The 13,905-nt window shown below is 39.7% G+C and overlaps 1 protein-coding gene across 3 annotated transcripts in view; it reads left to right on the forward strand.

The window, feature by feature from the left end:
• Nucleotides 1–13,905, forward strand: part of SH3KBP1 (SH3-domain kinase binding protein 1) — a 269,084-nt gene that overhangs the window by 133,891 nt on the left and 121,288 nt on the right. Inside the window, exon 1 of one of the 3 annotated variants that reach the window (XM_008575776.1) lies at nt 7,026–7,172. The exons of the other annotated variants lie outside the window; for them this stretch is intronic. Coding sequence (XP_008573998.1) covers nt 7,161–7,172 — 12 coding nt within the window. The 5' untranslated portion in view covers nt 7,026–7,160. Of the gene's footprint in view, nt 1–7,025; nt 7,173–13,905 lie in introns of those variants that run through there. 3 annotated transcript variants of the gene reach the window in all.

Consider the following 13,905-nt stretch of genomic DNA (forward strand, 5'->3'; position numbering starts at 1 on the left):
CAAGGGTTCGGATCCCACATACAGACCGGTTCCCGCTCACTGGCTGAGCGAGGTGCGGGAGCAACACCGAGGGTTGCAATCCCGTTGCCGGTCCCCGGTCCGGTACGGCGGCAACACTGAGGGTTGCGATCTGTTGCCGGACATGGAAAAAAAACAAAAAAAAAAAAAAAAAAAAAAAAAAAAAATAGTCCCCCACCTCCAATTTAGGTTCTAGACCCATTCATTAATAAAATGAGTCAGTAAATGGAGAATCAAAATATTATTTTTGCTATTTTTTTTCAGTATGGATATCCAGTTGGCCTAGAACTATTTATCAAAAAGATTATCCTTTCTGCACTGCACAGCCCTATCACCTTTGTCATAACTTAAGTGGCTGTGTATGTGTGGATCTTTTTCTGGACTGTGTATTCTGTTCTGTTGGTCTGCTTGTTCTTGTGCCCATTCTACATTCTCTTGATCTTTGTTCCTCTTCAAAATTGTCTAGGCTGTTTTTGGCTCCTTGAATTTTCATTTAAATTTTAGAATCAGCTTGTCAATCCCCCCCGCCACCACCACCAAAAAAAATAAACAGCAAAAAACCTCCTGGGATTTTGATTGGGATTGCATTGAATCAATAGATACTTTCAGTGATTGACACCTTTCCAATCCATGAACATGGTATATCCCTCTATTTATGTAGATCTTATTTCACTTTGTGAAAAGTCCTCAAGCTGTACGCTTATGATTTGTGCATCTTTCTGTACATGTTGTATTGCAATGTATTACTGATGAAGGCAAAGTTGGAAAACATAGATTAGTGTGAGAGCCAAATGAGCCTGCTAGCTGATCCCCAAAATAAGATTCACCCACCAAGTCTCAGCCATATTGGACTAGCTTGGGCACACGTGAGGTAGAAGGGCATGCCTCTTGAGGAACAGCAGAGAAGGCCAGCTTCCAAGAGAGGAAATAGAAGAGCTGAGCTGAGCTGAGCTGAGCATGCCCAGTTTATTTTTTCTAAATTTACCTATCAGATAAACCATATTACTCTCCCAGGGGAGAGTGAATAAAGGGGCAGTGGATGCCAGGAGTATCCAGTTGTGTCCAGAGAGTGTCCATTTGAATTCCCTTTACATGGAAGGATGCATCAAGATAAGGGATGTTCTCTCTAACATCTTGAACTATTGTCATGGAGAGAAATGGATGTTTTGGGTAAATATTTTGAACGTAGAATCAAGAAGTTTGATGGTATGTGGGGGATAAAGGAGAGAGAAGACTTGAAGATGATGCCTTGGGCTATTGGTTTAAGCAGGTGGGTGAATGGTAGTACTATTTCCTGATTAGAAAACACTGGAGGAGGAGGACATTTGGAGAGGAAGGTCATGGATTAGCTGGATTTTGAGGTACTCGTGGGACTATCAAGTGGAAGCATCCACCAGGCAGATGGATATGTAAGTCTAATGATCAGGAGAGAACTGTAGAGTTAAGTTTGGGAGTCATTAGCCTAGAGACTGGGTTGGAAGACTATAAGCAAGAAGGCAGCCCAGACGAGACCTTAGTCTCATGAATACAGCTGGTACCTCAGAGGTCTCCCACCTGTGAACCTGAGGGGGAATTTCCTCATCAGGCTGCTTCCCTGGGACCTCAGCCTGGCCCTGCTCTCTTTTTCTTAATTCCTTCCCTCTTTATGAGTCACTCAGATGATCACTCCAGACCAATCACTTAGGGAAAGGAGTGTCAGATGTTACTCATAGGTAGGTTAAGTTACAGATACTCGGGTGAATCCCAGGAACTAACCTGACATGGCTTTATATAGAATAATCCTGGCTTTTTGGTGCCAGCTCATTCCATGCCCAGGCTCTCTAGGCACTACCAGTCTTGGGCCCCTTAATTATTGGGGAAAGCAGGGTTTTTTTTGTATGGTTGGAAAAGATATTTTGAAACTCCATGGTTTACCAGGTTGGTTGTTTACTCCACTAGATTCCCAATAAAGAAATCCTTCAAGAAGCTCCTTTCCCATGGTTTTCCTGTCTTAGCTGATTTCCATTAGTGACTTCTGACTTCTCTTTCTTGAAAGGATTTTGTTTTTCTATATTTTCTACGAGACACTGTGTTTTTGACAGTCTCTTTTTCAGCTCTCGTCATCTTGAATCTCATTTATAAAATCAATGAGATCAAATTAATGCCTTTATGCTATCTACATTGTAGCTTGTACTTGTAACAGAAAATTAGAACTAAAGTTGTATATAAATGAGAGTTACTAATTGATTTTTTTAATCAACCACATTGCAGTAAGAGAATTTTAATATTTTCCTACATATCTCAGGTGGTCTTTTTATCCATTCTAGTAAAAATTCATCAAGCTTTATACTTATGTAAAATTAAAACATGTAAACATCTAAAGTGATGATCTTAGTTCCTTAAAAATGAGAGATCTATGTCTCTAATCCTTTGAAGACTAGAAATAAGCCGTGGGGATTTCCAAGAACTAAGATATATTCTTTGACTAATAAAACACAACTGGGTCAAGACCTTGTTGTGATTATCTGAGACCTGCAGTATTGAATATTCCTCATTTTGGTTAAAAGATAAGATTATGTGATATCTCTTGAGCTGTTGGAAAATCCGTGGTTTTTAATGAGCACATGATATTAAGATGCCCCCTGGTTGCCTGGGCTGAATGAAGTGTTTGGCGTTTGCAGACTTTAGTTTCTCTCTCTTCGGAGTGTCTCTGTTATGTTTATCTAGGAAAAGTAATGGGGTGGGAGACTGGTAGGAAAAGGGAAACAGAAATAGCATTATAGGGTTACTCTTTGACATGTTGGGTGCTGTTTACTATTTTATGTATGTTTGAAATGTGCTTTCTAAAACACTTAGCCTACTGTATTTTCTCAGAAATATTTAATTGCAGCCAGATCATCACCAAGAATCACATTCACAGAAGGCTTTATAATTATGTTTTTAGGAGTTTAATGGTTATTAAGCATGTAGGCTAGATAGCTCAGGTTCAAGTCCCAACTCTGCCTCTTCCTAGCACAAGTTACTGAACCACTCAGTGCTTTAGATTCCTCATCTGTTAAATTAGAATAAGAAGATCTGCCCAGTAGGGTTGTTGTGAGGATTAAGTAACATGTAAAACTAGAAAAGTGCCTGACATACAATAATCACTTGATTAATATTAGTTATTATTGTTGTTGTCCTTCTTGCTATTAGAACAACAGGAGTGCCTATAAATGACAGTGCAATTTCCAGGGTCATTTCTTCAATTTTTTTGTTATGAAAAATTTTAAACTCCAACATGTAGACTTGAACTTTGCTATATCTGTGGTAGCTGTTTGTTTTACATCGCCAAATCTTAAATGTCAGCCGCTAGAAAATAAGTGCCATAATCTGGGACCTTGTCTGTGTCAGTCACCATTATATTTACAATTCCTTGAAAATAGTTGTTAAATTATAGTTGGCCCTCAATAAATATTTGTGGACTAGATGAATAAAGATAGTATTTTGTCTTAAGCCAATTGAAATTGCAAAGGAAGACTTACTAAGCTTGGGGTCTGCTTGTGGTCTAAGTATAGGATTCACTCTTCCATTTGTTCATTAATTGGCTCCTTCATTCATTCACTCACTGAAGCTTTATTGGATGCCTTTCATGGATCAACAGTGGCAGCTCTGAGATTTCTATATAAATGAGCTGAGGGGTGGCGATCCATTTGGAAAGGGATCGGCTAGATGGCATATTACATGCTGTGTTTGCATAACAAGTGCAGATTTTTTTTTTTATCCTGGCAGATTATTTATTTGGGGTAGGGTGGATCTTGTGTAGTTCATTGGAATGGAGTTAACACCTCCTCCCCCAGGTCACACCTTGGGTCAGCCGTCACATACAAGCCTCTTATTTAATGCTTTGGATTGTCCCTACATTGGGGAGAGAAGTGAGTATGTACAAAAGTCAGTATAATGCAGGGGTTACAGACTAGCAGAGGTATGTCCAGAGCATCAATGAGAACAGAGAGGAAGGAGCTACTGACTTTACTAAAGGTCAAGAATGAAGGGATGGGGTGTTCCGGAGACCTCTTCAAGGAAAGTGGTATTAGTGTTAAAAGACGATGGGGACTTGTGGTCCTGGCAGTGTGTGTGGACGAGGAGAGAGCATAGTTTTGTTGAAGGGGTGAAGAAGTGGGTTGGGCTGGAGTGCAGGGGCCATGGTGGTGTTGGAGGTGGACACCTGGGGGGGAAGCGGCGCCTCTTCCTGCAGAGCTCTGCCAGCCCACTCACAGGCTGCGCTTCTGGGTGGGCTGGCAAGTTGGGCATGATCAGATTTCCACTTTAGGGAGATAACTGGGGAGGTGCCGGGGAATGTGGACTGGAGATGGGAGAGGAAGTAGCTGGGAGAGTTGCCAGCCCTGGGGCTCCGTGGTTGATGACTAATTGGCCAGGCACCAGGAACTTCTAGTAGCTGTTGGAAAGGGGTAGATGGGCCCACCTCATGGACACTCTTTAAGCTGGGCCACTGTTGCCTGGGTTGGCAGTGGAACTTACAAAAGAGCCAAGTTTCCTTTCAAAGAAAATTCTTTTTGTGTATTTTGAGAACCACAAAGCCAGGAGTCAGCATTCTACTATCTTTGTTAATAGATAGGCTAAGGATATGGAGACGATTTTAAAAAATTGGGAGGGCATTGTTAAATACATATACATAGACATAATATGTATATCTATAAACCACACATATACATTTATTTATGTATATGTAAACATTCAGCAGGCTTATCTTCCTAATTCGTCTTTTAGTCAATTTTTTTTTTTTTTTTTTTTTTTTTTTGTTTTTTTCCGTGTCCGGCAATGGATCGCAACCCTCAGTGTCGCCCCCGCACCGGACCGGGGACTGGCAACGGGATTGCAACCCTCGGTGTCGCTCCCGCGCCTCGCTCAGCCAGTGAGCGGGAACCGGTCTGTATGTGGGATCCGAACCCTCGGGCGGGAGCGCCGCCGCGCTTCCCAAGCGGCGCACTTATCCAGTGCGCCACCGGGCCGGCCCCTAGTCAATTTTTAATTTTAGAATAGTTTTAGATTTACAGAAAATTGTGAAGATAATACAGAATTCCCACATACCCCACACCCAGTTTCCTCTATTGTTAACATTTTACATTAATATGGTACGTTGCTATAATTTGCTTTTTTTTTTGTTTTGTTTGTTTTGGTGGCTGGCCAGTGTGGGGATCTGAACCCTAGACCTTGGTGTTATCAACACCACTCTCTAACCAAGTAAGCTAACCAGTCAGCCCCATTGTCATAATTAATGTGACAATATCAATACATCAGTATTAACTACAGTCCACACTTTACTCAGATTTCCTTAGTTTTTACCCAGTGTCCTTTTTCTGTCCCAGGATCCCATCCAGGACACTATATTACATTTAGTTGCCCTATCTCCTTAGGAATCTCTTGGCTATAACAGTTTCTTAGACTTTTCCTTGTTTTTAATGACCTTGGCAATTTTGAATTTTGTATTTGTCTGATGTTTTTCTCATGATTAGACTGGGGCTGTGGGTTTTGGGGAGGAAGACCACTTCTCATCACATCATATCAAGGGTACATTCTATCAACATGATTTACCACTGTTGATGTTAACCTCGGTCACCTTGGCTGAGTGTTAGTCAGGTTTCTCCACTGTAAAGTTGTTCTTTTTTCCCCCTCTTTCCCAAGGGTCCCTCGACTCTGCACACCCTACACTTAAGGAATGGGGAGTTATGCTCCATCTCCTTGAGGGAGGAGTATCTGAATAAATTATTTGGAATTCTTCTGCACAGGAGAATTGCCAGTTCTTCCCCCATCCTAATTAGGTTTTAGTAAGGTGATTTCTTATCTGTCTTGTGAATTCCAGATGCTAATTCCTTAGCACTTGTATCACATCTGTCATTTACTGTCTAGTACCATCTCCCACAGTTGTGTTCTGTGTGTGTAGTATACAGATAGATCTATGTCTTATTATCCAAACAGACTGTAAATTTCTTGAGGACTAGGACAGTATCTTATTTAAAGCCCCCTACAGAGTTGGATACAATGCAGGCAATGAATAAATATTGAATAAATGGTTTTTAAATTAGTTTAATTAAAAATTTAAATATTAACCATAGTTCATAACTGAAACAGGTCATTAAAGTCTAAATATACGAGAAATGTGGTAAGACGAGAATACCGTTGACTTGGCATCCTGACTTGTGAAGTCATCCTGCACTTGGAGTAGTGGCTAATATGGTGCTTACCATATGCCAGGAACTTTGGTAAGCACTTTAAATATATTATTTAATATTCCAAGCAACCCTATAGGTTGGTACCTTCATTTCCATTTTATAAATAAGGAAATTGAGGCAAACTAACGATAAGTAAGTTGTTCAAGATCCCACAGCTAGGAAGTGGCACAACTGGGATTTTGATCTTAGACACTCTGGCTCTACAGTTTTGAACTCTTTACCACAGGGCTCTGAATTCATTGAAGTGGTGATTTAAATGGTATCTCATTTGGAGGAAGAGCAAGATTGCTGTTTAACACTCTCTTCCAATCTGTTAGGATACTACTGATGACATACATGGCAGCAATCTTGCTGGATTTTTCCTAGGAGAAGTGTTTCCATAAAGCCACGGCTGTTTTTTCCTTTTGGAGTTTTTTTTTTTTTTTAAATGAGTAATTTTTGTGTCGTACAATTAATTTCATTTCTTTAAAATACGGGCATTTTCATGATTGCTATTTTATATATGGACCATATTCTAGTTATCTCTCACTCCCCAGTCATATGATCTGTTGAAAGATAGTTGGCTTTTTATTTCTTCCCTGGCATTTTAAAACAGAAGTGATCACTAGGTCCTGCCAAATAAACACTCCCTCAGTGTGTTCCTTGTCCAATGGTCACACCTGTAAGCCCCAGGAGGCAGCCTGGACTCCTGCAGAGACGTAGGCTAGGGAGGAGGACTTCTCCCGAAGCCACCCAAGCCATGAATCGGCCCTGGCTTCCTGAACCGTAAACAAATGCGAGCTTTGTTCTCCCCATTCCTCATTTGGTCCCAAGTATGACTCAGGGTTAGGCTGGGTCCTCGGGCTCCGTGTCTTTGGCTGTTGGAAGGAAGTGGGAGGATTCCAGGGTAGTTCTGAGACCTTTTCAAACTGAAGAGAGAAGGCTGACTGCATCATGGGAGAAGAGGTATTTCTTTTTTTGCTTTTAGAGATGTAATAAATCCCCCTAACTTGTATCTTATCTATATCGTTTTGTAGCAAAACTTGTACTGAGTTTATATTGGTGGGTAAAACTGATGTATGTGCCAGCCAGGATCCCACACGGAGGGGGAGCTGTAGCAAGTGTAAGGATTATTTTCTAAAATCAAATGTTGCACTGGAGCCATTTAGTTGTTTTAATCCCCTTCCTCTTTGGTCAATCCGGCCATTAATTTTTACAGATGTTTCCAATTTCTCTGTCTTGGGTTTTCATGTGCTCATACTGCAGAGAGTAATTTAGATGGGCAGTTTGCACAAGCAGTAACTGTTACACCATGTCACAGAGATGTTTAGTAATTTCAGATGTTTGTGTAGTCACTAAATCCAGCTTGCTTTTCAGGTTAGTTTAGGAGAGAACATATCCATGCAGGGCAAGCCAGCTATGGGACATTTTACTCTTGGGGGGCACAGACATTTGGAGTTTCCTTGGGAATGGAGTAGCTGTGAGCAGTGACTTCTGGGTGCTGTTGAACTGTTTTTTTTTTTAAATAGAGGTAAAGATATTTGGCTAATTTTGTAGTGCTGAGCATTTATATTCATGTATTCATATGTAAAGATTATTTGATTTTTCTAAAAGCTTTTGATTTTCTAAAAGTTTGCTGGTAATAGGTGGTCTTGTTTCTGTGAGTTGTTCATATTTGTCTACCTAAAAGCAGAAGTCTGTCATTTTCTAAACACAAAATAAAATTCCCTAAATAAACCACAGGATAAATAAGGCTTAGAATGCGTCATATGTCTTCCATATCCCTGTCTGTCGTTGAAAAACATTTTTAAGGGGAAGGTTGACGAGGTCTATAAAATATGTCCCTTTATGTCTTTTTCTGTTGAAAGTTACAATATTTTTCAAATTACAAGAAAAGGAAAATAGCGTGGCGAAAAGGAAACACATAGTTTCAAATCATTATTTTAAGTGTAGGAGAACTTTTTGCAAGGTTTTTTTAATGGCGTCTGTTGCTTGCCTAGGAGGAGGACAGATGCAGATATATGAGGAGAGCACAGGCAAGGGATGGCTAAAATAAAAATATATTTATCTCAATGGCTTGTGAGGGTTTTCCCAGGGAAAGCTATCTTAAATGTGCTGATCTTATTGCTGGATGTTATTGTTCTGAGTTCTGATAAGTAGAAACCAAAATTAGGTATATATATGAGATGGTGACTCTTCACTGGGGAAATGAGTGAAAGCATGATGGATTGTAAGGTGCGAAATATGGAAAAGTCTCAGCCAGTGGCTCTGTCAGGAGCTTCTCTGGCCTGGAGATGGGAGAGGAAAGGTAGCCCCTGGGGGCCCTAACAGGTTCTGCCTTGGTCCTGTGACCTTTAAGCTACTTGGGGCACTGTTGAGCGCTCCTTGGATCTTTTGCTTGCTTGTTTTCCAAAATGGAAATAGCTGTTTTACTTCTCTCAATCCAAGAGCTCTTTGCAATAATTTTTATTATAGTAACAAAATCCCAAAGTTGAAGAATACAAAGAAATAAATAGAAGTTGCCCTTAATCCTCATATCCAGAAACAACATTTTAACATTTTTTTTTCCTTTTTTGTCTTTTTTCGTGACCGGCAACGGATTGCAACCCTCAGTGTCGCGCCCGTACCGGACCAGGACCGGCAACGGGATCGCAACCCTCAGTGTTGCCCCCACACCTCACTCAGCCAGTGAGCGGCTGGTCCGTATGTGGGATCCGAACCCTCGGTGGGAGTGCTGCCACGCTTCCCAAGCGGCGCACTGTAGCAGTGTGCCACCAGGCCGGCCGACATTTTAACATTTTAGTTAACATTTTATATGTGTCCTTCCAGGATTTTTTTTTGTTTTGGAGCCTGAACATGCATGCCACTCTTCATACAATAATAGGGTCGTATTAAATGTTGCCCTTTTAAAACACTTAACATATTCTGGGCCCCCTTTTTCTGTCAGATAACCACATGGTATCTTTAGAGTCTCCATCCGTTGTAGAGATGCAGCACCATTTACTGAACTAATCCTCACTTGATAACTATTTAGGTTGCTTCCACATTTTTAATGTTAAAACAACATTCTCGTATAGGCATCGTTATACCTTCCTTGATTATTTCCTTAGGCTGATTTTTAAAAAGAGGAATTTCCAGGTCAAAGGCTGACGTCATTCTCGTTGGTTTTGTTTTTAATGAAAATAAGCCAAGTATATGGTAAAAACAATTCCAACAAAACAAAAGTAATACTTTCTCAATCCTACACACTCAGCTTCACTTCCCAGTAGAAATCCTCATGAAAGCTTTCTATGTACTCTTGTAGAAATGTAGAATTGTTTTTTTTTTCTTATTGCAGTAAAACACACATAACATAAAATTTGCCATCTTAACTATTTTTAAGTGTACAGTTCAGTGGCATTAAGTACCTTCACATAGTTGAGTGACAATCATCACTATCCATCTCCAGAACTTTTTCATATTGTAAAACTGAAACTCCATGCCCATTAAACAATAACCCCCCATTCCATCTTCCCTGTAGCCCTTGGCAACCACCATTCTACTTTATGTCTCTACGAATTTGACTAGGTACTTCATATGTGTGGAATCATACAATATTTGTCCTTTTGTACCTGGCTTATTCACTTAGCACAATGTCTTCAAGGTTCCTCCATTTTGTAGCATGTGTCAGAAATTCCACCTTTTTAAGAGTTGTATATACATATATACACCACATTTTGCTTATCCACTCATCTGCTCATGGACATTTGTTTGTACTTTTTGGCTATTGTGAATAATGCTGCAATGAACATCGGCATACCAATACCTGTTTGAGTCCTTTGACTCTTTTTGAGTATATCCCCAGAAGTGGAATTGCTGGATCATATGGTAATTCTAATTTTAATTTTTGAAGAGCTGCCATACTGTTTTCCACAGTGGCTGCACCATTTTATATTCCCACCAGCAATGCACAAGAGTTCCAATTTTTTCACAACCTTACCAACACTTGTTATTTTCTGTTTTCAATAGTAGCCATCCTAGTGGCTGTGAAGTGGTACCTGATTGCAGTTAGAATTGTTGTTTAATGTGTGTTCATGTTGCCTGTCACTAAGGATGAAGGCTATTATTCTTCTCATCTTAGAATGGTGAATTGGGGAAAAGGTCTTCTGAGAATCACTGTCAACTACCTGATCAGTCGCACAATCCAAAGGGATTGCAATTTGCTTATAGGAAGAACTAGGTCCCTCTGCATCCACAGCCCCTGAAGTAAAAGATGAGTGGAGTGCCTGGGTGGTTGCTTGGTTTCAGAGGTCTAACAGTCTAAAACAGGACTGCTGCCTTTCACATGGCCCCACCCAGTTACTTGAATCTATAGTCAAAGGTTCATGGAGAGTGGGTTCAGAACAGTTCTTCTGAGAAAAGATGAATTTCGCCTTTGTGCTGCTGTTAATTCTAAGTAATAGTACTTAATTCATCTTACATAGTGGGGAAAGCCAGATTTATGATTGATTTTTCTTTCTTCAGCTTCTACTCTGGAATTCCTTATGGGTAGGAAATGAAAGTTTCTCCTTTTACAAATTATTTACTGAATCATTTGATTTAATTGATATCTTCAGTGGGTGGACTGAAGTATCTGTAAGTATTTAGTTGTGGCCCTCTTTTGTTCTTTACTTCTATTAATAATTATTTCATAATATTTATATCCTGGAGTTTGCCTATGCTTTTGATTCCCAAAATTCAAAGTTTTAAAAATTTGAGTGGCTTTTAAAATTATCACACCTTTGTCCTTAGCTTGTCTTTTTCTCTCGGATATTCTCACTAGCTGTAAAATGATATTCTAGCCAACTGAGTTTCAGTGAGGTGGAATGAATTTAATCCTATATGAAAACAGACATCTTTAAAACAAGCTATCCAGCTTACATTGACTACATGGTAGTGTGTCTTTTCTTACATTTAAAGAATTTAGATCATAGAGATCCATGAGTCAGCAACTTGTTTTGTGCTTTTCTGTGGCATTGGAGGCCATTGGGTAGCCTTATTCTCACCGCACGCTCTTAATTTTGGAGTTCAGATCTTGAATAAATGTACGCCCATACATGCTCTAGAAACAAATGGAAGCATAAGCATGATAAGCCCCACTTAAACCACTAATAGACATTTCTCTCTCTCTTAACCTGGGCTATAAAACGAACCATTCACAAATTGAGTGTGCTGAAAATGCCTTAAAAGGCACTTCTTTATCAAAAGGCCATCCTTAAGCCATTTCACAAATGGCCTGTGATTGGGAAGTGTCACCTCAATTAAACTTATCCTTGAACTTTTAGGAATCAAATAGGCAGGGTTTAGAAAAGTGAAGGCAGAAAGTTGAGGTCTGTATTACTTAGAAGTTGTATTTCTGTTTTGCTCATTTAAGATGAGGAAGTTAGAAGTGGTAAAGATGGATTTACTGCCTCATTTTCTGGTTCTTCTTTCACTCGCTAAGCATTTTCACCCACCAGTGATTTTAATATGTTTTGCTCCATTTGTTTTGGTAGCATCTGCTCAGTCTGTTCTTTTTATTTTGATTTCTTAGTTGGATTTTCCAGTAAATGAATTAATGACATAAAAATTGTCAAGATTTTAGGCCCTAGAGTAGTCCAGATTTGTCCTCTTGGTACAGTGTTTAGCACTGTCTAGTTACTATATTGAAAAAGCTAAATGCTTTACATGTCTTAAATGTCTAATTGTATATTTAATTTCTTTTGCTTCAAACCCCAAAACCCCTCTACATTCAGGCATTGTTAGAAATAGAAAAAGTAAACATAAACATAATTTAGAATTCTACTCTTTCAAGTGAAGGGAAAACTGATACTGTTGTGTTTTTTTGATTCAGAAGAGACTGAAAAGTTGAAGCTCTATGCCCATACATGGAAGTAATCTGCCTAAACAATACATATCACATTATCAATTTGCAATATAGATATGAGCAGAACGTAATTTAATGGGCAACCTTACTGTGCTTTCCAGTGAAGGGTTATAGGATCTCTGACGTTTTGGTGTAATTTTTGTATTCAGTGCCCAAGAGTTCAAGCAACTCTAGGTTTTTCTGATTTTCAGTCAGGTCGTTAGGCAGGAGAGGTGAAAAGCAGTCTGGATAAGAGATGAAAAGGGGTCTTGAAAAAATTAATGAGAGGGGGCCGAGCCCGTGGCGCACTCGGGAGAGTGCCATGCTGGGAGTGCAGCGACGCTCCCGCCGTGGGTTCGGATCCTATATAGGAGTGGCCGGTGCGTGCACTGGCTGAGCGCGGTGCAGGTGACACCACACCAAGGGTTGCGATCCCCTTACCGGTCACGAAAAAGACCAAAAAAAAAAAAAAGAAAGAAAGAAAGAAAAAATTAATGAGAGGCCAAGAGATGCAGCTGGGTCAGGGAGGACTCACTAAGTTTCCAAGTAATAAAAAATGGTTCTGTGGCACCATAGAGCAGTATGTGTGTGTGTAGCCCAACCCTGACTTTCGTCTAGCCCAACTCTATATGAAATGAAGCTTCTAATATGGGTTGATCATCTTGTCATGAAATTGAATGGCTAGAAAGAGGCAGGGGTATCCTAAGAGGTGATGGCACAAGCAGTGAATGAAGATGGTCAAGAAATAAGAAATCAGGAGTTGTGGAGAAACGGTAGTCATTGTAGCAGAGAGAGATAACTAGATATAGTCCATGAGGAAATGAGGAATTATGTAGGGTTTGCAGACTGTTCTCTGATCCCACTGGTGGCTAAACAAAGGGAGCCCCTTTACTTTTAACTTGAGGCATAGTGATCAGGATGGAAATAAGGGAGAAGTAGCTAATACTAGGGGCTGATAAACTTTTCATTGTCCTATGGGGGCAAGGAGGTGGAAATATTTTCCTGAAAGTCCCTGTAAATTGGGGTAGGTAGCCACGTGAAACTCATGTGTCTGAAATAGATGAAACATAACAACTCAGGAGTAGGGAATGGGTTATCAACTCTAGAAGCACCATTCCTGGTCTTTGTCCTCCTTTGTCACCATCTTCTATGAATCTGTATTGTGTTTTCCCTTGTGCACAGCCTATAGCAAGTCTTTGTGAAAGGCACAAAGAGGAATTGCTGCTCTCAGAAACTTACAAGCGGAGAACATTGAAATGAACGTTGTCCATTGTAATAGAAACAGACAAGGAATTTCTCAAGACCAGAAAATGTATCAATGCGGATATTTTACTGTACACATTCTTTCCCTACTGCCCCTAAAAAACCAAAATATACCTTTAAAAAAAATAGCGTATAACCACAAAGTGCCATTTAAGAAAGCACATGATTAAAATAGGTGATTTTGTGTTTTGTTTTGTTTTTTAAATGAGGGTTTTCTTCCCTATATTTTATGTGGTTTGCTGTCTTTGTGTATGTTACAGAGAAAGGAGAACAGAATGGGGAAATATTTTAGTACAGGAGTATGAGAACAAGCAAAATGAGTAATGAAAAACTTACCATTTGTTCATATGGTGATAAGGATATAATTTGCCTAAAACTCAGGCATCCTAAAGAGAATTTACAGCCTTAAGAGGACTCTCTTCTTCCTCCTGAGACTTGCTATTGAACTGAGGTGAAAATAAATGAAAGAATGAATATGAATGACAGCCAAGTACAAACTCTATTGTACTTTTGCTTCACCAGACCAGAAATTACTCTACAGAAAGGTTCTTTTTTTTTTTTTTTTTTCTTTTT

Source organism: Galeopterus variegatus, unplaced genomic scaffold (genome assembly GCF_000696425.1).
Source record: "Galeopterus variegatus unplaced genomic scaffold, G_variegatus-3.0.2 Scaffold1238, whole genome shotgun sequence".
NCBI classification, from domain to species: Eukaryota; Metazoa; Chordata; class Mammalia; order Dermoptera; family Cynocephalidae; genus Galeopterus; species Galeopterus variegatus.